At 38.6% G+C, this 25,619-nt stretch overlaps 3 protein-coding genes across 4 annotated transcripts; 2 read left to right on the forward strand and 1 right to left on the reverse strand.

Annotated features, from left to right (window-relative positions):
- Positions 1-10,310: 10,310 nt before the first annotated feature.
- On the forward strand, positions 10,311-12,093 carry LOC106390072 (threonine synthase 1, chloroplastic-like). Its single transcript, XM_013830461.3, has one exon. It carries the CDS (start codon positions 10,389-10,391, stop codon positions 11,958-11,960), a length of 1,572 nt encoding a protein of 523 aa, XP_013685915.2. The 5' UTR covers positions 10,311-10,388; the 3' UTR covers positions 11,961-12,093.
- LOC106390074 (WD repeat-containing protein VIP3-like) lies at positions 12,008-13,828 on the reverse strand. Its single transcript, XM_048750501.1, has 2 exons — positions 13,408-13,828; positions 12,008-12,733 (listed from the first exon to the last, which is right to left on the reverse strand). The coding sequence occupies exons 1-2, from the start codon at positions 13,744-13,746 to the stop codon at positions 12,107-12,109; spliced, it is 966 nt and encodes a 321-aa protein (XP_048606458.1). The 5' UTR covers positions 13,747-13,828; the 3' UTR covers positions 12,008-12,106.
- Positions 13,829-15,530: 1,702 nt separating this feature from the next.
- LOC106384828 (U-box domain-containing protein 56-like) lies at positions 15,531-18,369 on the forward strand. Of its 2 annotated transcripts, none has more exons than XM_048750498.1 (7): positions 15,531-15,777; positions 16,280-16,383; positions 16,534-16,664; positions 16,818-16,922; positions 17,012-17,165; positions 17,440-17,769; positions 18,045-18,369. In XM_048750498.1, the coding sequence occupies exons 1-7, from the start codon at positions 15,531-15,533 to the stop codon at positions 18,228-18,230; spliced, it is 1,257 nt and encodes a 418-aa protein (XP_048606455.1). In that variant the 3' UTR covers positions 18,231-18,369. The 2 variants fall into 2 exon arrangements, with proteins under 2 accessions (XP_048606455.1, XP_048606457.1); XM_048750500.1 differs by lacking the exon at positions 15,531-15,777 and adding an exon at positions 15,786-15,929.
- The last annotated feature ends 7,250 nt before the right edge of the window (positions 18,370-25,619 follow it).

Here is a 25,619-nt window from a genome sequence, read left to right on the forward strand (position 1 = left end):
CCAGAATAGAACAACCAATCTAACAAAGCTCCCTATAAAAAGATCTAGCAGACTTAGCTAACTAATCAGATATTCCATTTTGTGCTCGCGGGATATAAGAGATCTTGAAGTCCGGGAAACATAGCTGGAGCGTCTTTATTGCCTCCAATTCAGTTGCAAAGCTTGGCCAATCTTGAGGTTCTCGTATCATTGCAATTAGATCTTTGCAATCTGTTCCAAAGCTCTGACACGAAGAATGTAGAAGCATGCTCTCCATTGCCCACCACAGTGCCTCCACTTCCAAATGTAAAGCAGCCTTTCTCCTACTCAAGTTGCGCATTCCCATTAGTTGTATCTGTCCTAAGCTATCCTTCCAGACCCAACCACAACCACTAAACTGTGCCATGGAAGTCCATGATCCATCCACCATACATATATTATCCAAGCATATGACTTGGGATTCCTCATTTTGAAGCTCTTGTGGGGTGCCCGGTGCCCTCTCATTTGCATTAAACCAAGCCTGACATTCACTTTCAGCATATCTAACTAGCTCAATAGGATCTCTATCTATTCCCCTGAATATTTTATCATTTCGGGCCTTCCAGATATACCAGATTATCCAAGGATAAAGGTCTCTGTCAAGCTCTGGTACAGCAATGTCATTCTTCCTTCAGAAGAGATAGTCCATGTTGGCATAGATACTGGATAAAGAAAAAATGTCAGGAGCAGATGGTGTTGATGCTAGAGACCATACTTGCAGAGCTGGAGGACATTCAAATATGGCATGAGTAGCCGTTTCTTCTGGCTCTCCACATCTTGGGCAGTAATTATCACATCTCATGTTCTGACGTACTAGATTCCTTGTTACAGCAACTTGTCCTGTTAACAGTTGCCACATAAGGTGACACATCTTCTGAGGCGCTTTTACTTTCCAAACAAAGGCTTGGAGTTTTGTTATGTTGGGTTCCAGGATCTCCTTCTCTTCATCGTTCCTCATTAGGTTCCGTGCTACCCGATATCCCGATTTAACTGTGTATTGGCCATTTCTGGTATAGTTCCAGCAGAAGGAGTCTCGGTGGTGAGTTGAGCTTATGGCCAAACTCTTAATGAAGGTTATATCATCTGGGTTAACATACATTTCTAGTAGTCCATCATCCCACTCCCTTGTTTCGCCATTAATGAGATCACTAACTCTCAAATTTGGATGTAGGATTGGAGCAATTGGTCTAGCCGGCCTAGTTGGTGTAGTAGGAATCCAAGGATTCTCCCAAACCTTAACCTCATATTCAGAATGAATCTTTTTCCTAATCCCCAATAGTAGTAGTTTTCTTGCCACAGATATATTGGTCCAGACGTAGGATGGACTACTCACAGAATGCAATCGCAATGGCGAACTCATTCTATAATACTTTCCTCTCAATACTCGAGCTACCAACGAGTCCGGGAACTGGACTAGCAGCCAAAGTTGTTTGGCTAATAGAGCCAGATTAAACTCATGGATCATACGGAAACCAATCCCTCCCTCTTCTCTTGGTAAACACATCTTTTTCCATTTAGCCCAATGAATTCCTCTCTTTGGTGGATTTTTTCTCCACCAGAATTGTGCAATGGCACTCGCGAGGTTCTCACAAATCTCCAACGGGAGCAAAAAGGTAGACATAACATACGTCGGGAGTGCTAACAGTATAGATTTAATCAGAACTTCCTTCCCTCCTTTTGACATCCACCTCCCCGTCCATCCATTCACTCTATGCATTAATTTTTTCTTAAGGAACGCAAAGAGCTTACATTTAGATCCGCTGATATCTTCTGGGATTCCAAGATATGTTCCCATACCTCCCTCATTCTGTATCCCCAGTTTATCCTTGATTTGTTGTCTAAGGTTTGCGCCAACCCTCTTACCAAAGAGTAAGGAGGATTTGTCAAAATTGATGCACTGTCCTGATGCTTTCTCATATTTCCTGACCACTTCCATCACTTCTTCACATTCACGGGGCTCTGCCTTATAGAAGAAAAGGCTATCATCAGCAAAGAGAAGGTGAGATACCGAGGGACACACACGTGTAACACGCATCCCCGTTATCATCCCTTGGTTCTCTGCATGATTAAGAAGGCTAATGAGCGCTTCCATGCATAGAATAAAGATGAAAGGAGACAAAGGATCTCCTTGACGTAAACCTCTTTCCGGGACTATATTTCCCCTTGGTTGTCCATTCATGAGCACTTTGTATTTAACCATTGTGATGCACCTCATTATCCAAATGATCCAAACTTCAGAAAATCCCATTTTACGCATAACTGCTTCAATAAAAGACCACTCCATCCTATCGTATGCTTTACTCATGTCTTTCTTAATGGCCATCCTTTTATTTCTCCCACTTGGTTTAGTTCTCAGCGCATGGAACATCTCTTGTGCAATCATAATATTGTCTGATATCTGTCTTCCAGCAACAAAGGCTGACTGGGTTTCCAAAATTCTATCAGGTAGAACTTTCCTTAATCTCTGGCATAAGACCTTGGAGATAATCTTATAACTGACAACATAAGCTGATGGGCCGAAATTGAGACATCACATTAGGTCTGGTCGTCTTAGGGCTGAGACATATGTTTTTATCGTTCAAACCATTCGCTACCTCTCCATTGAAAAGAAATTGATTAACCATATGAGTTAAATCCTCCTTTACGATATCCCAAAATTTCTGATAGAAGATAGCTGTCATCCCATCCGGGCCAGGCGCCTTTTCCGGGTGCATAGTGAAGAGGGCTAATTTGACTTCCCATTCAGTAACCGGAGCAGTGCGATCATCATTAATTGATCTAGTAATGGTTGTAGAGACCTCTGAAAGCACTTCTTCTATGTCCTCTGGATTAGAGGACTCAAAGATTTGTCTGAAGTAGCTAGTAGCAATGGCTACTAGTCCCTCCTCATCCTCCACAACATTCTCATCTCCATCTAATAGCTAGTTGATCTTATTCCTCGCTCTCCTTTGCTTCGTCAATGCATGGAAAAATTTTGTGTTTCTGTCGCCTTCTCGCAACCAGAACACCCTGCTTTTTTGCTTCCAGAACATCTCCTCTGCTTTAAGAGCATCAGCCAATTCCTTCAAAGCTTCAGTTATTTCTTCTGTTGTAGCATCATCATTCGAGTACAGGCTCTCCACCTTCTCCTTTAGCTCCTCCACTTGCTTTGCCGAATTCAGATTATGCTGTCTCCTCCACTCCCCCAATGCTTTACGACAACTCGAAATGTGCTCCATAATACTAGCATTTTGGGGTAGGCCTGGAGATTTCCATCCGTCAAGAATCACTTGCCTCAGTTCCACATTGTCCAGCCACCTTTTGTCAAATTTAAATTTCTTTGACTTCCTTATTGGTTTCGTAAGGATGACTGCTAGGACCAGACGATGATCTGATCCCCATAACATCATATATTTAACAGTCGTGTGAGGAAATCATTCATGCCAGTCCTCATTTCCAACAGCTCTATCAAGGCGGCATCTAACAGTGGCTCCACGTGCTCTCTTGCCTACCCATGATAACATATCCCCAGTAAAAGGAAATTCCAACATACCACAATCACTTAGCATTTGGCTAAAAGGTAGAAACGAGCTATCAGGGCGTTGTCGTCCTTCTGTTTTCTCATTGTGATTAGTTATCTCATTAAAATCTCCTATCATGAACCAGAGTCCATTTCTTATTGTTGAGAAACACGTAAGACGTTCCCAAACCTGTTCTCTTCGTTCAAGTACAGGGTCTCCATAAACAAACGTCATAAAGATTTTTATTCAATCAATGACTGCCTCAATGTCAATCATTCTGTTATTCGAAAATAAAACATTATCTTGAAATTCTTCCATAAAAAATAAAGCTAAACCTTCGCTGAGTCCAAGTGGCTCAACAGTAAAAAGATGATCAAATTCTAAGTCGGCCTGAATGTTTTGCAACAGCAGCCTTCTATTCCTTGTTTCAGAAAGGGACAAAAGTCATGGGCGATGCTTCTGACACATCTCTGTAAGGCGTCGAACTGTTAGGTCATTCCCTATCCCTCGACAGTTCCAACTGATTGTCTTCATGGATGACTCTGTGATGGGTATTTGGAACCCATCAAACAAACACCATTCGACGCACCCTCTCCCTAAGAAGAACTTGTTCTCGGTTTCCTCGATGTACCATGCTGACCAGCACGGCTGTGTCTGCCACTACGAGCAGCCGGAGAACCTCGACGGAGGAACTGTGATTTCTTGCTTTGGACGCCCAATGGAGCGTTCCTTTTAGTACCACTCTTCTTAGTCTTATGTCGATCAAGCGCTAGACCAACCTCTTGTGTTTCCTCTGCTGCATTAGTTTGATTCCTCGCCGCTTCTATCTCCATAAGGTCAAGCCCCAACAAATCATCATCTTTAATCTCCGACTCCATAGCTCCACCATCCTGGCCAGCCGTAATATCCATGCCCGACAAAGCTTCAATGACCATCACATGTTCCTTCCCAACTGAAGCCGTAGGTGAGAATGAGATCGCGCAAGCTAATTCCTGTAATCTGTATGTGACGTTCTCAGTAGATGGAACTAGCGCTCGAGATGGGGTTACAATCGTACTAACAATTTTCCTCCGATGGTGCATTGTCACCTCATTACCATCCTTTGACGTCATGTTAACATAGCTGTTCCGATCACCTTCTGTTGTTGCGTCGTTCCCTTCATAGCGAGGAGAACTAGCAATCGAGTTTGATGCATGAGGCAACCTCTCATTCTCCTTCTTCCCTGACTTTTCATCCCTGTGTTTCTCGCGCCAAGTTAACTCTTTTTTACGATCATAAGGACCGTATCGAGACCTAGCATTGCCATATATGTATGATATGTCATCTCTAGTTCGCACAATTCTATCCGAATGGTGCTTGACGTTATGATGTTGTGAGGGATACTCCTCATCTCCATGCCGTGAGTGATACGATTCCCTTCCATGTTTCTTATCGGTTGACCGATCCCGAGTAGCATAGCTCTCCTTGTAGCCGTCGAGCCGAGATCTCATCTCCTGTGACATTTGAGACTGACTATTTGAAGTCTTGTAACCTCCCAGCGATGGCTGATGGTTCGTCTGCTCACGCGGTAGTTGGACGCGCGCAAAAACATCAGACTTCACGTTCTGATTTGTACCCACCAGGGCGTGTACCGTCAAAGGACAGTACCCTTTCTCATGTGTAAGGAGTCCACACGTTGAGCAATGTTTGAATAGCATTTCATACTTGATCTGGATTGTTACCTCTTCCCCTTCAGGAGCTTGAACTTTCTTAGTAAACTTAAGGGGCAAGCGGGAATCAATATCAATAAGCATCCTCCCCTCAGCCACTTGGATTGAATCAACATCAACATGGCCAAGTCTTCCACCTATACTCTTAAGGTTTTTAACGGTCCACAAGTGAAGCGGGATTCCAGACATCACGACCCAAAATGGGATGATCGAAGGATAATCGCCATGTATGATAGGCTCCCATCGTACCAGCACAAACATTCAGTAATTGTAATGGAATTGTCCCTTACTCAAAACCGCGTTTAAGTCCTCCTCTGATGTGAAGTTAAATAAGAATCTACCATTCCCCAAATCATTTGCAGTGACGCGATCCTGCACACCCCACTGAGTTGGCATTGATTGGAGCAGCTTTTCAAAGTTTTGCTTTTTTGGATTCAGGATCTTCCCGATGAGAGACATACGGAATTCTTTTATGACTTGCCCAGTTGCCCCTCATCATCCGCAGTCAGTAAGATTGGCTCATCATCATCATATTGAATCCCTTTTCCTTTTATATCTGCCATGTGAGCAGATATATAATGAGACGATGATCTCATTCTGAAGTCGTTATGATGGACTCCAATATAGGATTAATATCGTATCGACAATGATCGAATACGTGTGCTACACGGAATTGCAGTGGATCAGTCGTATCTCAGAGCCGTGGAGACGTGGAGACATGGATCGTATAGTGAGGCTGGGCGGTATTCAATATGACAAGGATCATATGGAACAGGGAGACTGATATTTCAATGGAAATATTCAATCAGGGTGATCATGCTGCAGATTCCAAACGATCCGGTTGCCTTTGGTCGCTGGAAACGTGAATCACAGGGAGTGTTTGTTAGTCTCCCCTGTGATGAAGAGAACGCCGTAGGAAGCGTGCCCTTTGCCTTATCGGTAAAGCTTCTCTATAGTTTATATTCTTTTTTATTTTGGTCCAATAGTAAATTTTCGGGAAATCGGCCGATTCATGCGTCAACAGAGGCTAACGGTCCCGATCAGTACATAAACACGTTACCTGTGCGAAAACATACATCAACTAGTATAAAATTCAATTTTCCATACATGAACTTACAAAATTGGGTTTTAACATACATTGACTTGACTTCTGTTAGTCAAACGTTACGGTTTATTTACCACATAATACAATAAAAACCTCACTTAATCAACACGTGACATACAATTTATCTTCGGTAATGTCGGACTAGTGTAAATTAGGTCAATGTATGTTAAAACCAAACTTCGTAAGTTCATGTATTGAATGATTAGTTTTGATTTTGAATTATTAGATTTAATTTGAATAAATCATATTGTGTAAGTTGGTATCAAATTTGAATCACATGATTGATAGTAATATTAATATGAACTATGATATTATTATATGACATATATTTGTATCTATGTAATGTACTGGTTTTGATTCTGCAGACCAAAACCACTAATCTGATGCGAATGCCATGAACTAAGATAGCATCACAATTTTTTTTTGTGTGCAAAGATAGCATCACAATTTAATTCGATGGTTTGTCAATGATATACAATGCACTCTTTTTAACCAGCAATTGTATTTTGATTGTTGTGTAATGTAGATGTTTAGTAATGGTTTATAATCTAAACGTTTCTTGGTTTATTAAGCATACATGATTCTAGAATTGTTTGGCCCGTATGCTTCGGCCCGTATCTATTTAATAAACCAACTACTTTCCTACAATTCGTTGTACACATAATGGATGGCTGTGGTTAAGTAATGGTTTAGTAATTTAACGGTTTAGTAATTTAACGGTATAATAATAATTAAGCATACGTGATTCTCGTTTTATTAATACGTCATTCTCGGTTTATTAAATAATCAAAAAGGTTGAGTTTTAATGCAAGTGGCATATCTTGGTAAATATTGTAGAAAATTTAGGGCAAGTACTATTTGTACGTTTTAGACTGGTTCGTTTAAGTCAGCTCCATGAGCAAACCAACTAGGAACCCAACGTCTACAAACCAGATTCTTTGGTCGTGTGATCAGGCTCCTTTAGCTAAGGTGTCCTCACAGATATTTAAAGAGCGAGATATATAAGTGATAGAAAGATCTTGAAAACTTGCACAAAGGGCTTTAATATCACCAATATCCGATGCTAAGGCTAGCCAGTCTTCGTCCCTATGGATAATATTCACCAACTGTTGACAGTCCGACTCCACTCTGAGGATATGACATCCACGAACCCATACTACATTCGACCTCAGCCTGTAATGGCGTTCTCGATTTTGGACTGCACCTCTGTCCATGAGGACTATCTCTTTCGCCTTGAACAGTATAAAACCCAGACCCATATATCCAACCATCCACCTCAGACCAAGAGGCATCAACTTGGCATTTCCATCTGCATTCATGGTTGGGTTAGCTTGAATTTTTTCCCTGTTCTGGTTCTTCATCCTCTGTAACATAAAACTCTTTTCTTACTTGTGTTATCTTCTGTGATTCCGCTTTTTGACTAGTTAATTGCAAAGTTTCTACAAATAAACTGTCTTTTGCATTGAAGCACTTATTTCGAGCCTTGTACCACCAAAGCAGTCATAGGAACATCAAAAATCTTTTGTAATGATTATTTGATGTCAAAACTTGTTGAAAGAGGATTAGGGATTAAAGGTAAGAAAAATAGAGAGATGAATGAACATATGAAAATTGAGCATCATGTTTTTTCACATTTACCGCAATATTCAATAGAAAATAAATTGAACAAAAAAAGTTTGAAGATCACAATTTATTTGAGTGATTGATAAGAGGGTCAAAATGTTACCGTAATGTCTTAGCCATAAGTGTTGCTATAACGTCTTATATGGTCTGATATGGTTTAGACAAACTTAGAAAATAAATTGTTGTGGACCTAAGAGTTACTATACATTTGATGTATCTCTATCATTCACTTGTTTTGATAATAACTTGTGTGTCCACAATAAAGTAGAGTAATGAATCTTCATACTAGTCATATTGGAGTATCTTTTATTTCGCTTCCATTTATTTTAATTTTGTTCTGAGCCATAAAAACGAAAAGTATTAAGTTTAGTTTCAAAATGCATACCTAAGTATGCCATAGTTCATCTAGCAGTTAAAACTAATTCTATTAACGTCGAGTTAAACAGATAATATAATTTTGTTTGTAGTAGACATTTAAGAACCAATCGATTGTATATCAAAAACCTTGAAAGTTTCAAAATTAGACTAGCTAGAGACTATAAAATTTCTTAAGAGTTGGTAAAAAACATGATGTCAACTTTTATTGATTTGTTTGAAATCAATATAGGTAATGTAAATTAAGCACTACATGTATATTACTTTGATAGTATGTGACTATATCAGAGAATCGATAATCAGTGCCGACCTCAATAATTTAAAAACTAGAAATAAAGAAAAGAAATTGACAAATTTGTAGAAAAAAACTGAAAAGTAAAAAGTTGAAATCAATGACAGACAACATGGCTTGGATAAATGTTTACTTCTACACTAATGAAAACTTGTAAAGATCTTTGGCCAAAAAAAATTATTAAACGAAGTTATACAAACTTATATAGAAAGTGGATGTGAAATGTAATATTATATCTCATATTGAAACACATGACTCGATATGTAAGATAATCCATTCAAATAACAAAGTCAATACATTTTAAGAGAGGGTTTGGTAGGGTATATCTTGTGACCGCAAACATACAATTGAACAATTTTTTTTACAAAATATAAATTTATGAACTTAATTTGTTATATTGCATAACAAAACAAAACATTAGATATAATCAAAATAAATAACTATTGATTATTAAATACTAAGCAACAAAAGAACAAAGAATATACCTCATAATCCGTCATGAATTCTCCATAACAAATGATCTAAATAATCCAGGTGGCGATACAAATTATTTTGATGGTGGAGTTGTTACTTCAGTTACCAAAACATCCAAAGAAGCTTTAAAATATCCATTATTTTCTTACCGTGGCTATTCTCTATACCTGCGATTTCCTCTCGCTATCTTCTATAGATATCAAACGTCCAAATAGTTGGATGAATTATATTGAATTATGATTAACTTTGGTTATATTTTCATGCATTTTGTTATTGAGTGGCTAGTGCCAAAGTTGTGCATTATAATGATGGTTCATGCTACTTAATTGGGATATACGTAATGCTAAGATTCACTTAACAAAGGGTGAAGTTTCATTCAGAATTAAGTATTGTTCACATCATTTGTATTCAAAATTTTCTTATATTTTGTTGCTCTTCTTTGTTTTTTCCACATTTTTTTTTATGTTCTTCATTATGTGGTTTTAAGTCTTTGTGTTGCATTATCATGTGAAGTATTATCTCAACAATTCAATTCTAAATTTGACAAATGCCATAAAATGATGCTTTTGAGGTGAATGTTGTAAAATTATAGTCTGATACTGAAAATTTAATATTATTTTTGTTATACGTTTTTGAGTTCTTGTACATTGAAGAAAAATATTGTTTTGGAAAAGTCCAATCCAAGCTCATGAGAACTCGTAGCCATAAATGGTTGAGACCACATGTTAGCATTCACTTCTTTAGTTCTAAACTCAATTTGATGATCTAGATCATGTTTTTCATTGTGTAAAAATGTGTTGTTCTTAAACTCACTTTAATCCCTAGGCAGTTTCTATAATAAGTTAGGCACTTTAATCACTTTAAACTCACTTTTCAACAAGTTCCCCATATTAGAGTTTTGATTCCGGTTTTTTCTATACTAAAATGGGCAATAGTGAAATCACGCTGAAAAGTTATTAAAAAACTACATTATGCATATTTTTCTTAAACGTGACTGATTAAAAGCTATCTTCCAATCTATTTGGTTAAATGGATCTAGCTTATAATACGCACTTAGTTCACCTGAAACGTGACAAATGAGAGATGTTGATATTTGAATGGGTTCATGGGCCCAAGGATCGATCGCTACACCATGTGTTCGATTTAGGAAAACCTAATACCCGGTTCAAAACCGGTTTAATATAACCAGGATTTATCTGAATTTAAGCCATTCTTCTTTTTCACACTCTCTCTCTCCCTCTCCCTCTCCCTCTCGCAGCCGCAAAATCTCACATCGCTTTCTCTCTCTAGAAATGGCTTCCTCTTCTCTCTTCAATGCCTCTCTCTCTTCCCTAAACCCTAATCAACACCCCATCCGCCGCCACCCCTCTCCCTCCCTCCTCCGCCACCGCCCCGTCGCCGTTTCCTGTGCCGACAACAACACCACTCCGATCGAGACATCCGTCAAACCTCCACGCCGCACCGAGAACACCATCCGCGACGACGCTCGCCTCCACCGCTCCACCGCCGTGAACCCCTTCTCCGCCAGATACGTCCCCTTCAACGCTCCCCCGAACTCCGCCGAGCACTACTCCCTCGACGAGATCGTCTACCGCAGCCGCTCCGGCGGCCTCCTCGACGTCGAGCACGACATGGACGCTCTCAAACATTTCGACGGAGCCTACTGGCGCGACCTCTTCGATTCGCGCGTCGGCAAGAGCACGTGGCCGTACGGATCGGGAGTCTGGTCCAAGAAGGAGTGGGTCCTACCCGAGATCGACGACGACGACATCGTTTCGGCATTCGAAGGTAACTCGAATCTCTTCTGGGCGGAGAGGTTCGGGAAACAGTTTCTCGAAATGAACGATCTTTGGGTGAAACACTGTGGGATTAGTCATACCGGAAGCTTTAAGGATCTTGGTATGACTGTTTTGGTTAGTCAAGTGAACCGGTTAAGGAAAATGAACCGGCCTGTTGTTGGTGTTGGGTGTGCTTCCACTGGAGACACGTCAGCTGCTTTATCAGCTTACTGTGCTGCCGCTGGGATACCGTCGATCGTGTTCTTGCCGGCGAATAAGATCTCTATGGCTCAGCTTGTTCAGCCGATAGCTAACGGCGCGTTTGTGTTGAGCATTGATACTGACTTTGACGGGTGTATGAAGTTGATTAGGGAGGTGACTTCGGAGCTGCCTATTTACTTGGCGAACTCTTTGAATAGTTTGAGGTTAGAAGGGCAGAAGACTGCTGCGATTGAGATTTTGCAGCAGTTTGATTGGCAACCTCCGGAGTGGGTGATTGTTCCCGGTGGCAACCTTGGGAACATCTATGCTTTCTACAAAGGGTTCAAGATGTGTCAAGAGCTGGGGCTTGTTGATAGGATACCGAGGCTGGTGTGTGCGCAGGCGGCTAATGCTAACCCTCTTTACTTGCATTACAAGTCTGGCTGGAAGGACTTCAAGCCCATGACTGCAAGTACCACTTTTGCGTCCGCGATTCAGATTGGTGACCCTGTGTCGATCGATAGAGCTGTGTATGCGCTGAAGCAGTGTGATGGGATTGTGGAGGAGGCGACGGAGGAGGAGCTGATGGATGCTATGGCGCAGGCGGATTCTACTGGGATGTTTATTTGTCCGCACACGGGTGTGGCGCTGACTGCTTTGTTTAAGCTGAGGAAGCAAGGAGTGATTGCGCCCACGGATAGGACCGTGGTTGTGAGTACTGCTCATGGGTTGAAGTTTACTCAGTCGAAGGTGGATTATCACTCGAAGGCGATTCCTGATATGGCTTGCAGATTCTCTAACCCTCCTGTTGAGGTGAAAGCTGATTTTGGAGCTGTCATGGATGTTCTCAAGAGTTACTTAGGAAGTCAAAAACTTAGGCCCTAAGAATCAGACCTTTGTATGTTATTTTTATCTGTTTTTCAGTTTTGTAATAAGTTCTAAACGTGAAGTTTGAACAAACAAATAGCTGTTGCAAGATTACATTGTTACAACTAGTGAATCCACTTGAAGAATGCATTAAAAGGGTTTTTTCATGAGTAATCATAGAGAGATACACTCTTGTCATCGGAGACGCTAGCGAGACGACCAGCACGGACACCAGTTCCACCAGGTGGTCTAAACGCTACAGACCAAACCTGATCATTATGGTTACTCATTGTCTGAATGGCCGCTCTCATCTTAAGATCCCATAGCCTCACAGTTCTATCGCTTGACCCTGTAGCTATAGCTCCACCGTCTGGGCTAGCATCAACGCTCAGCACCCAGCTCGTGTGCCCCGACATAGACCCCACCAGCGTTTTCCCTTCTGCGTCGTGCATGTTCACATGCCCGTCATCTGATCCGGAGAAGAGGACTCTCGGGTCTACAGGGGAGAACACAAGGGATCTCACAGGCATGTTGTGACCTTCTAGCTGGTGAAGAAGCTTGGAGCGTTCAACATCAAAGACGCAGATGGTGCCGTCCATTGAACCACAAGCAAGGCGTTTCCCGTTAGGAGACCAAGCTACGGAGAGAACGAATTTCTTACTGCTGGTTTTGTCAGAAGGTTTTGGCGCTTCTGGACGTGGGATTGATAGAGTTGAGAGTATTCTCCAGCTCGCAGTGTCCCAGAGCTTGACTGAGGCGCTGCTACCACCTGCAACAGCAAGGATTGTACCCTTGGAACATGTAAATGATTTCACTTATTAGTTGCAGTGGATTCATTCAACAAAACACCTAGATACGTAATCACATGTAGCAAGAAAATATTGCGAAGAAGAACTTTGCGACCAAACCCGATTCATGTAAATTGTATTACGTAATCAGTGAAAACAAGTCCATACAGGTAACGACCACAAGCAATAACCAAAACAAGAAGATATTTCACCAAGTACCAGTTGTTCTGCTACTATGGTCGTAAGTCAACATGAACAAATCAGAAGATGATCTAGAGAGGTTTCAGACCACAGTAGACAGCTCTCTTAAGTTCCCGTCTGATCTAAGCTAAACATTCAAACGCTGCTCAACAATTCCAAATAGTTTCTAAGCATTAATCTACAGATCAGATTCATATAATCATCTATCATTAATGCATTGTATTAATGAACACATGTCACAGCTAACACAGGAAACGATCACAATCAATGACCAAATCAAGAAGATGTTTTACCTAAGCAGTAATAAACGATCACAAGCAATGACCAAGTCAACATGAACAAACCAAAACATGATCTAGAGACATTTTAGACCAAACTCCACGACACTCCCAAGTTCCTGTCTCATCTTCACTACAAATTCCAAATAGTTTCTAAGCATTGTTCTACAGCTAAGATTCATAGACTAAGTCAATTACCATAGGTTCAAATTGCATCCCCCAAACCTCAGAAGGAGGAGCTTCAAGAACAGCAATAGTAGCATTAGTGTCAACATCAAAGACACGGACGAAGCTATCGAGCGAAGAAGACGCTGCGATTATCCCCGAAGGATGCGCCGCCACAGCTGCTACTCCCAAGGAGTGTCCCGTATTGGTCCGCACAAGATCCAGCTCGTCCGCTCGCCATAGCTTCACCGTCTCGTCGAGAGATCCCGTCAGAAGCAACGACGGACGGTCTTCCGTCGCTGGAACCCAAGTCGCTGCCCAGACGGAGTCTTCATGCGCGTTCTCGATCGATTTCAGACCTGCGAGTTTCATCCCTTTTTAGGTTTTTTTTTTTTACTGTGTTTCTCTCCAACTGAACAAGACGAAAGAGGAAGCAGTGACTTTGATTTCTCTTCTCACACTAACACCGCGCCGTTATTTAGTTCAGCAATATAACATCGCGTCGTTTTTGTATAGAGGGATCCATTTACTGACCATCTCCATCCCACCTCTATATCTATCTCTATATTTTCCCCTAAAATAGAGAAACTCTATTATAAAGGTAAAAATGCTCCAATGTATGCCTGTATAATAGAGTTTCTCTATTTTTAGAGAAAAATATAGAGATATGTTATTTTCACCTCTATAATAGAGATCTCTATTTTAGAGAAAAATATAGAGGTGTACATTGGAGATGCTCTAAATATCCTATTTTTGTTTGGATTCGTGGGTTTGGTTCGGTAGTTTCTAGTTCAATTCGGATAATTAAATTAAGAACCGAAAAATACCCCAAAATAATTGGTTCTCATTTGGGTTTTGGTTTGTTATAAAAGTTTAACTTGTGTAAATAGTTTTACTTTTTTTTTTATAAAATCATTACACATTTTACAAAATTCAACTCATTTTAATGGTGAATGATATTTTTAAATATATATTTTTTAAATACAATAAGTTAATTTACCAATTTAATATAATTTTATCATATTTAATTTATATAATACTTGTATCTTATTATATAAAGCTTGGTTTTCAGTTGTTAATAAATATGATCCAACATGTGTCATGAACTTTTTAATATTGTGACGAGTGTCGAAAATATGATACAATTCTCTTTTGATTTAAAAGAATTTTACTTTTACCGCTGGGTTTAATTCAATCAAAACACAGAGAAGACATTGTTTTAATGATCCAAACTCCAACAGCTGGACGGATCTAAAGAAAAGAAATGCAAAAGAAACAGAAAGTAAAGAAACAAGACAACACAGATGGCCAAAGAGGAGGGTAAACATGACCCTATCAGCAGATAGCGTATGTAGATCCACAACCGTGCCACAGATTGTAACTTCAGAGCACATCAAAGACCCAAGCAAGAAGCAGCTAAACGTAGAAACACAACACTACCATACGTTATCCAAGACTGTCTCTTGGATTTAAAAGAGATTTAGGAAAGGAAAATTATAATTACAAAAAAAAAATTTACATAATATTTTACAGTGGTATATTTTTAAAATTATTGAATAGTAGTTTTCTTTTAAAATCCTAAAGAAAAAAATAATTGTAAAAAGTTATTCGGATATAGAAATAAAAGAACCATTTGAGTATTTGAAGATTTTGGTCTGATTTCGGTTACGGATAATCCGGTTCGGTTCTGGTTTGGTTTTCCAGTTCCGATTTTTTTGCCCAGGATTAACAAAGATGTCGTGACTTTTCCCATAAAGGAAGTTCTTGGTAAATGTCATCGGAGTGGGCTTTGTGTTTTTTGTAGTGTTCCCGCTAATGACAAGGACACAACATGGAACAAAAGAGACGGCCTAGTCAAACTTCGGCTTAAGGGAACGTTGTCAAAAGACTTGTTCAAGAGCACCTTCAAGACTTGGTGCAACCTCTCGGTAAATATGGCTTCGGATTGAAAACTATTCCTGTAATAACAAAGAAGCGCGCGTGGATATCTAGGAAACTTCACCGATATTTGCATTTTTAATTCTTGTGAGCAAGTGGCACAAAAAAAATAAAAATGTCTCACATCTATCATTGTCATCACTTATTTCTTAGAAAAGAGTAAATATAGTTGAGTAAGACAAAATGGTCGGAAACATCTTGGCAATTAGGGACCAATCATGTATATATATATTATAATACTTCTAATAGTTATATGTCTTATCGTCTTGTTTTGGAAAAGAGAGAATTCGTCTCTGCTTAGAAAAAATTCCATGGCAGAGGCTTTGATTGACGATCCAGTTTATGTTGCAGTAAGCACAGATGTTTCTGAAAGCAGACTGACTCTCACATGGGCATTGAGGCATCTCCAGCCCAAAAAGCTTTACCTTCTTCATGTTCATCAACCCATTTCCATCAACCCTACTTGTTAAGTATCCCTTCTCTATGTTTTATTCTTGCTGCTTCTTGGGAACTTGAATCCAACATAGTATATTTTTTTTTCGGTGATTCAAATTGTTGCAGCTGGTACAAGAAATAGATCCTTTGTTTTTCTACCTTGTTTAGCCTCTCTATCACTGGTAATGAAGTTTTATCCAGCATCAAAAGATTCTTGATCGTAGGATTTAAAGCTAGGTTTCTCTATTAGTGTTTACGTGTGGGTGAAGCGGCTGATTATTGAAGAAAACTGAGCTTTACTTTCATGAATGAACTTAGAGCATCTCCAACCCCACTGTAAAATTTACTGCAAAATGGAGTGGATTATGCAGTGGAATTAGAAATGCTCTTACAATATACATTTTATAAATAAATAAACAATATAAAACGATAATAATATGTCGAATTTGAAAAATTTAATTAATGTAAGTGCACAAAAGCCAAATAGTTTCCAACGTTATTAATTTATTGATTTTTTGTTTGTGAATTCCAGCAAGTGGGCTAGAACAAAGCGAGATCGATGCTATTCAGGAGTCCGAACTGACGAGTTCGTATGAGATCCTTCTCAAGTACCGTGATATCTGCGTAGTTGAAGGAGTGAGTGCTCTTCCAACTTACTGATACTACGGTGCCACACAAATAAAGGAATTTTGTTGCAATTCACTTTTTTTATTAAACAACAATTATGATCAAAATCTACAAGGGGTGAGAATTTAGTATGAAATTAATAGATTGCTTATGTTGCAGATTCTCGAACAAGATGTGGATATATCATATAGTTTGGCAAATAATGTTGGGGAAGGGATTGTGGAACTTATCTATGAAAACAATATCAAGAAGCTTATTATGGGAGCAGCTGCTGATTCCCACAACTCCGAGTAAGGATATGCTGAGAATCCTTCTTGTGTCTACCACTACGACTCAATTGAACATTCTCTTCGATTGTGCCATAAAACCGCGTTATGCCAAATGAGTCTTTAAACAAGAAATTGCTCACTCAAGATCATATTTTTCTTTTCATGATGATGCAGGGACATGGTTAACATCACATCTAGAAAATTCGATTATGTGACTAAACATGCGCCTCATTGCTGTAAAATTTGGCTTGTGGGTAATGGAAATCTCATCCATACGAGGTATGTTGGAGGATTATACTATAATTTTGAAGGAGGATTATACTATAATTTTGAATAATTTAACAAGATATTAATTTTATGTTTATTAGGGAGGGACGGTTTGATCGTAGGGGTTCACCGCACCCCTCCTCTGAATCTTTAACTAGCCTCCAGGGCCTTGATTCTGCTTTAGTACCATATGAGGAAGCAGTGAGAGGTGAAAATGATGTGTCGCATGCCCTATCTTCACCTGAAGACCAATCAGTACGTAAAATCCAGTTTGGTCAGCACATAACATTTTTCATTCAAGTGGAAGAGTGTTTTCTTAATTGGAATTCCTTTTTCTTAGCTTAAAAGTATTAAAACCTATGGAGATATATTTGTGATAGATAGGAAAATTAAGAATCCAACACTTTTCTTGTTAGTCAAATTTTTTAAATTTGTCTAAGTTCCTGCACAAGTACTGATGAAAACTTAACACATGCATGTCTTAAAACCCGAGCTTGATGTCAATTTTATCCATATGATTCTTTAACAGGCTAGAGGGTTTGAGACAATGTACTATGAACAGCAGAGACGGGGATTAGAAATTGAGGAACGCAGGATAAAAGCGGAGGAGGACCTGAGAGCAGAAATCGAAAACATGAAGGGGATCCAAAAGGAACTCGAAGAACAGCTTTATATTGATTGCCCCCGTCAGTTTGAAATGTTCCAGAAAGAGCGAGATGAAGCTATGAAAACAACCGTAGAGCTTTTGAGACTTCTAAACCTGGACAACAGTGAGTCAGCATCACATTCACCACCATCCTCGTTTCAGCGGTCGGTTTCGAACGAGCCTCCCCCATATTTTCTCTGTCCCATTACACAGGTCAGGACTTAAACCCTCCATCTAGATAAGCATATCTTTTTGTTAGGATATTTAAATAAATCCCTGAAATATCTACTTCTAGATAGACGACTTACTTAAGTTCATATTTGTTATCATCTAGAGTGGTCGTCTCAATAGGTTTTTATAAACGAACTAGTGTGGGCATTTCGGTTTGTTTTAAATGATCGTGTCTGATTGATTTTTAGACAATTTGGGGGTTTGTTCGATTCATGTAGCCACAGTTAGTCTAAATGGACTGACTCTTCGTTATTCAGGAAGTAATGCGAGAGCCTAGTGTTGCAGCCGATGGGCACACCTATGAAGCTGAAGCCTTAAGAGAATGGCTCGACAATGGTCACGATACCTCACCAATGACGAACCTTAAGCTCGCCCATCGTAACCTTGTCCCTAACCACCCCCTTCGTTCTGCCATTCATGAGTGGCTTCAAGAACACTCTTAAAGAATCTCTGGTTAGTGTTGTGATTTGTGAACATCCTAAATCTCAAGTTATATGTGTGTTGGTTGTGTTTCAAAAAAAAAAATGTGTTGGTTAAAAAAGTTGTTATGAATATGATGAGTGGAATTCATTAAATCCCATATAACAGCCTGAGAAATACGATTTAAAAGATGATTAATCGGTAAAATCGAACCAATTAAAACTGAACCGGAATAGAGAAAAAGTGATTTGGATGTTTCACCTAATCATTAATAACAGTTGTTCTGGGACTATAGTCGTAAGTCAACATTAACAAATCAGAAGCTGATCTTGATAGAATTTCAGACCATATTACATCACACTCTAAGTTCCTGTATGATCTTCGCTACAAATTCCAGATAGTTTCTAAGCATTCTTACATAACAGCAATAGTAGCATTAGTGTCAACATCAAAGACACGGACGAAGCTATCGAGCGAAGAAGACGCTGCGATTATCCCCGAAGGATGCGCCGCCACAGCTGCCACTCCCAAGGAGTGTCCCGTATTGGTCCGCACAAGATCCAGCTCGTCCGCTCGCCGTCTCGTCGAGAGATCCCGTCCGAAGCAACGACGGACGGTCTTCCGTCGCCGGAACCCAAGTCGCCGCCCAGACGGATTCTTCGTGTGCGTTCTCGATCGATTTCAGACCTGCGAGTTTCTCCAAGTGAAGAAGACGAAAGCCAAAGCAGTGATTTTGATTTATCTTCTCAGGCTAACACCGTGCCGTTATTTAGTTGAGCGGTATAACATCGCGTCGTTTTTATATAGGTGGAAACTATGAACTGTTTGTTGTGTATTTACTATAAATAACAAAGATTTGATAACATAAAAGCAAAAGAGAGAATTTGATTATTTATGTTTTTGTATATGAAAACACTAGGGAGAGAGTTGAGCTTTTTATTATTATTCGACTTCATCACTTTCTATAACACATGATGGTAATTCTCTTTAACACTCCCCCTTGATTATCTATTTTCTATTACGTAGTACCTCGTTAAAAACCTAGTCATAGAAAAATTCATTGGGATAAAAACCATGACAAGAAAAAAAGAGTACACTGCCGTAATTTCCCCTTGGGAATAATGGACATAGTTTCTTCTTACAGGTCACGCAAACATCGCATTCCGATACTGTAGACGTGTTTTCGGAACGTTGTAGTCAGAAGAGCTTTTGTGAACAAGTTAGCTGGATTGTCGCATGACCGTAGATGCTCGATGTCCACCTCTTTATTTGTCTCGAGCTCCCTTATGTACGAGAAAAATCTTGGAGGGATGTGCTTTATTCTGTCGCTCTAGATATAGTTTTCTTTAAGTTGAGCGACACAAACCGAATTATATTCAAATATTTTCGTCGGCTCTTTCTCGTTGACTATTCTGCTTGATTCTTGTATGTGGTGACTCATTGACCGAAGTCACACACATTCTCGGCATGCTTCATGAAGCGCAATAGTTTCAGCATGATTCGAAGATGTCGCAACTAGAGTTTGTTTCTGGGACCACCAAGAGATCGTGGTTCCACCAATTGTAAAAACATATCTGGTTTGCGATCGAGCCTTATGAGGATCTGATAAGTATCCTGCATCTGAAAAACCAACCATACCAAACTCGGGTTTTCTATAATAAATCAACCCTAAATCAACTGTACCTTGGAGATAACAGATACGTTCTCGACGCCATTCTAATTTCCATAAATAGGAAATGAGCTGTATCTTGCAAAGACATTAGTGTCTAAAAGTATATTTAATCAAATACAACTCGCAAGACATATAAGTTCACATATGCTTTATTACCATTAGCATCTCCAAAGTACTTATTTATATAAGATCTTACCAGGATATTTTAAACATCTCTTTCAACATCAAGAGATCTATTAACCATTGGAGTACTTAAAGGAGTCGCTTTATTCATTCAAAAGTGTTTCAATAACCTTTACGTATAGTTTGATTGATGCACAAATATTCCCTCTCAGAGATGCTCTATCTGGAGCCCAAGACAAAACTTTGTCTTTATGAAATCTTTCATTTTGAACTCTTCTTTCATATGAGTTCGAGCATCATGAACCTCCTTTTGAGTTCCAATTATGTTCAGGTCATCTACATATACAACAATGATCACAAAGCTAGATGACGATTTCTTTATAAAAACGCATAGACATATCGTATTATTCACATATCCTTTACTCAAAAGATATTCACTTAAGCGATTGTACCACATGCGTCCGGATTGCTTTAATCCGTAAAGTGATCGCTGTAACTTGACCAAACAAATCTCCCTGGATTTTTCTTTCAATGCCCTTGGTATTTTCAATCCCTCAGGGAGTTTCATATATATATCGTTATCCAACGATCCATATAAATATGCAGTCACAACGTCCATGAGATGCATTTCAAGATTTTTAGACGCCGTTAGGCTCATCAAAAATCTAAACGTAATTGCATCCATTATCGGGGAATACGTTTCCTCAAAATCAATTCCCGGTCTCTGAGAAAAACCTTGGGCAACTAATCAGGCTTTATATCGTGTTACTTTTCTTACGAATACCCACTTATACCCAACAAGATTTATATTCTCAGGCGTTATGACTATAGGTCCAAAGACATTCCTTTTATTTTGGGAGAATAATTCAGTTTGAATGGCCTTCTGCCACTCCTCCCAATCATGTCTTTTTAACATTATAAAATGGACCTTGGATCGGGACCATCACTTTTATGAGCGATCTCTTTGGACAGAAAAGGAGAACATTCCATCAACATCTTTTATCTTATAACTTTTCATCAAGGGTGTTGTTGATGGAAATCACATACTTTTCTGTTCCATTTTCGTCATCTGGATCATCTTTATTTGGTTCATCTTGACCCTTTTCATCTATGCCATCTTTCCGACATTTTTCAGTATCAGATTCTTCTGGAACCTTTCCACTTATGTCTTCTTTCAAACATCTTTCAATATCAGGTTCTTCCTGAACCTTTCTGCTTTGCTCAACAAATTTCTTTTTCTTTCGGGGATTTTTATCTTTAGAACCCGCTAGTCTCCCCCTCTTTAACTGAATCCTAGGTTCATTCATTTTGTTACCATCAGTTTGTCTTTTAGGAACATCAACTCTTGATAGAACATTTTCAGCGGGTATATCATTTTGTATTTGTGAACACATTTGGTAACTGATTTGCCAAGTTATGCAAATGCACAATTTCTTGAATTTTCGGCTCTCTTTGATTCGTAGAGGGATCAAGGTGTAACAACGACGGTGTACACCAAGTAATCTCTTTCGGAATTCTACTAATTCTTCCCCCTAATGCTGGAAATTCATCCTCATTAAAATGGCAATCGGCAAATTATGCCGTAAACATATCACCAGTTACCGGTTCAAGATACCTTATATACGGCTTGCTCTAAATCTTCCAGAGTTTTATACATTCCCGAGAGCATCTTTAACTCTCCAGGGACTACTAAATATCAAGATGCAACTCAAGTCGTTTATGTCCTGCCAGACATTTTAATATACTGCATCTATTTTTAAATATTCTCCAGTGACCTTGGAACAAGCCGTTTTTCATACCGCAAGGTCATCTTTTATTTCATTCTCTGGAGAAATATATACCTTGGACTTTTGGTCCAAAAAATCTCTCGTTTTTCTAACGAGCTTTATATCGTATTGATGGCCAATCAATTCACTATACCCTCGTACATAGAGGTAGATACATAATCTTTATTTATATAGCTCTTTTCCATTTATTGTCGACAATCTAATTTTGTCTTTGGTTTCATCTTTTTATCCGTACTGATATGGTTAATCGAGATCTCTTTATCATCATCGATGATTTCCCCAGGTACCTGATTGTAATATTAACCATATCAATGGTCTCATCATGAGATTCATCCTCTATTCATATTTTTGCTCCTTTTCGAGGACTCTTTGGAACCAAAGTGGTCTATCACGTCTCTAGCGTGCCATAGACTCATATATCGTCCTTTTAGGACACATTTTATTATTGGAGCTTTTTCAGCTGGAATATGAGATTTCATTATTTCATCAAAATGTCTGGCAGACATTTTGTAAATGGATTATTCTACTTTTCATTGTAATCCATTTCATATATCTCTTTCCATCAGCTTATCATATGCTTCTAGCAAACTTGCGAGCATATTTCTAATTATCCATATACTTTATCCTTCTGGATAGTATATGTATTTATTACATGTACAACTGCATGTTTACACCCGATCATGGGGATCATCTTACTTGAATTTACTTTATCAAGTTTTTTTTCAAGTGCGAACATAATTTTTCAATGTTCCACTCACTAGGATTCTTTAATTCTCCCCCTCGAGATGATGACACTCCATGTCTAAAATCTCGTACTGAATCCCACTCTAGAACCAATAACATATTCAGTTTTCCCATTTGGGATGAATTATGTTTCAAAACCTTTAGAGTGAGATCTTAATTTGGGGCCTGCTTAAAGAAATCACATATTATGAACTTGTTTGATGATTCATCACCCATGATGGTTTTCTTTATTTTCTTGACATGCTATATGTGAAAAACTTCTGGTTTTTCAACATTTCACAATTATGTCAATAACATTATTGGAGATGGCTATATATCAGTAAACTTCAGGTTTACCACTCATTTATAGTTTTGTCATATTTTTCTTATGCATGTCTTTTCATCATAAGCTCTTCTAGAGCCAATAATATGTTTATATTACTAGATACTATACTTATTTAGTTTGAGAGAGGAAAGATATTTGTTACCTTTAGTAGTCATGATGATGACCCAATACCTGTCAGGTATATTTATCTACATCCTGAATCTCAAAATCTTATTCAGGAAGATAATTCTCATATCACATCGATATTTTTATTTTCCGGACCAACCAGAAAATCTGAATCATCGAGATGAGTATTCAAGCCATGAAAAGATGGTCCGAGCTCATAAAAGATGAAGTTTATTTCACTTTCTTTCTCTTTTTGATTCTCGATACAGATCGGCTAAATATTTGGGAATACGACAAATACGTACCCAAAATTATTTCTTGCCGCATCTGTAGCAAACCTTTTTTGTTTGCCTTTTTTCACCCGACCACTTTCATTTTTCGTGGAAGTTCTAATTATTTTACATGGACAGAATCTTCTTCCTCGTCCTCTTCCACGACCACGATAGCGGCTTCTACCGCATCCAAATCCTCGTTCTTTTCTAGTAAGACCGACTTGATGGTTTAGTATCATGATTTCATTTTTTTTTTTCAGTTTTCACTGAGGATTTATATCAACTCCGACTATTTAGTGAATCCTTTCTTTCAAGGATTTATTTATCAAAGATCTTCTAGATCTTTTCTCATGATAAACCTCATTTTATAAACCGTCATCAAAGTGATGTAAAATATCATGGCTTTTCCTTTTTTCTCATCCGATATAGTTTATATCGATGATTTCTAAAAGCTCATTTTCTTTCAGGTGCATTTTTGCACACACTGCCCAAGTCTTATAATTATTTCTCGTAATATCAAGGGCATCTAGTTTGAGCTTTGTCAAAATTCACATGATAACATTATTCATAGAATAATAATATAAACGTTTATGATGTGTTTCACCAATTGTACAAGGAATATTACCACGGTGGATTGATGAAACTCATTGTCATTGGAGGAGGTAAAATACTCTAGGTTTATGATGTGTTTCGCTCTAATTCTTGGAAAATGTTTTTGCATTCAAATTGGCTTTTATCTGCTGTCTGAGTTTATTGTAATTTTATGGTTTACCTATTAAATCTTGCAGAACCTCTCGATTTGCTTGAAAGTTGGGTTGTAGAACTATTTGGCGATGTGAAAACGGATCCAAAATTAGGCCAACTCTGGAGGCAAAAGGTCCTATTTGGGAAGGAAGTAAATTATATCGCCTAGAAGCGGTCAGAGATGTTCATATTCTTGATTTGACATGGACTCTCCCTCCTCTTCGCCATGCCTATGTGAAGAAGCCGGAGGACTATCTAGCACATCTATTAGGACACGGTGCGAAATCACATCCATTTTTATGGTTTATATATAGTTTTCTTGAAGCGTGCTTGTGCAGGCACTCATGTAAACTGCATATTGAAGAACGTTGAGGGCATAAATTTAAATTGCAGAAATTTAAAGAGCACAAATAAAATCGGGAGGCTTAGCCTACCACATGATCCGAGGAGTCATAGACTACAATATTGATCATTTTTATCAAGGTTTGAGGAGACATGGTCTACCATATTAACCTTTTTCTTTTTATTCAAGGTCCGAGGAGACGTAGTCTACCATTTTTGACATTTTCTTTTTATTTACGGAGGCAAAACCTTCCACGTAACTTTTTTTTTTCAATTCACGGAGGCAAAGCCTACCACGTGACCTTTTTTTTCAATTCACGGAGGCACAGCCTACCACGTGATCATCTGATCGTGAAGGCATAGCCTACCATAACGATCAGTCGGGGAAGACATCGCATATCATCCCAAAAAATAAACGGAGAAGGCCTAACCTCTAACTCCAGAACAATAATAAAATTTAAGTAAATTAAATATATTGAAACACATGAATTTAAACATTACCTCGATTAGTTTAAGAGCTTTCGGATGAATAAACTTCACCGGTATATAAGAGTTCGTGCTGATAACGTGTTGTGTATTTACTATAAAGAACAAAGATTTGATAACATAAAAGCAAAGGAGAGAATTTGATTATTTATGTTTGTGTATATGAAAACACGAGGGAGAGAGTTGTGAGCTTTTTATTATTAACGTTCGACTTCATCACTTTCTATTACACATGAGTGTATTTATAGGAACATGAAGTCGGTGATGGAGGTGGCAATAAGCCATGTCTTCGCAACAAGCCACGTGATGGAGTGGACAACAAGACATCACCTTAATAGATAATCACTAATAGTGATAAATCTTATCTTTAACACTGTTTAATAAAAAGCGGCCGTTCTCGTGTTTATTACTGAAGGAACATTAATAACATAACTAGATGATAACCTGCGCGCACTGTGCGGTGTGAGTTCTTATAATAATGTTTGTTTATGAAATGATTTTAATATTTGAAATAATTTTAATATTTTGCAACACTACGATCTTTATCGATTATCAAATGATGAATACAAATGTTGGTCTCTTAAATATATCATCGTTGTTGAAGAGTTAATGTATTACATCTCATTTTAATTATTTTTAAGACTTCATATGCACAAAATAAAATTAAGTTTGTGGTTGACACAAATCACCAAAACCAAATAGGCAACATCAATTTTATAATGACGAATAAAAATTAGGTTTTCTGCCCTCGATTTGTTTACTATTGACTATCCATAAGTGATTTCATTTTTTACCTCTATAGAATTGTGCTT

The sequence above is a fragment of the Brassica napus genome, chromosome C3, assembly GCF_020379485.1.
Source record: "Brassica napus cultivar Da-Ae chromosome C3, Da-Ae, whole genome shotgun sequence".
Taxonomy (NCBI): Eukaryota; Viridiplantae; Streptophyta; class Magnoliopsida; order Brassicales; family Brassicaceae; genus Brassica; species Brassica napus.

What these genes read in the sequence shown, in the direction of transcription:
- LOC106390072 (XM_013830461.3), top strand. Translation starts at nt 10,389, where the DNA reads ATGGCTTCCTCTTCTCTCTTCAATGCCTCTCTCTCTTCCCTAAACCCT.
- LOC106390074 (XM_048750501.1), bottom strand. Translation starts at nt 13,746, where the DNA reads ATGAAACTCGCAGGTCTGAAATCGATCGAGAACGCGCATGAAGACTCC. An exon ending in GGATGCAATTTGAACCTATG is followed by an intron (nt 12,734 to 13,407) that starts GTAATTGACTTA and finishes ACATGTTCCAAG; the next exon opens with GGTACAATCCTTGCTGTTGC.
- LOC106384828 (XM_048750498.1), top strand. Translation starts at nt 15,531, where the DNA reads ATGTATATATATATTATAATACTTCTAATAGTTATATGTCTTATCGTC. An exon ending in CATTTCCATCAACCCTACTT is followed by an intron (nt 15,778 to 16,279) that starts GTTAAGTATCCC and finishes TGTGAATTCCAG; the next exon opens with CAAGTGGGCTAGAACAAAGC. An exon ending in ATATCTGCGTAGTTGAAGGA is followed by an intron (nt 16,384 to 16,533) that starts GTGAGTGCTCTT and finishes CTTATGTTGCAG; the next exon opens with ATTCTCGAACAAGATGTGGA.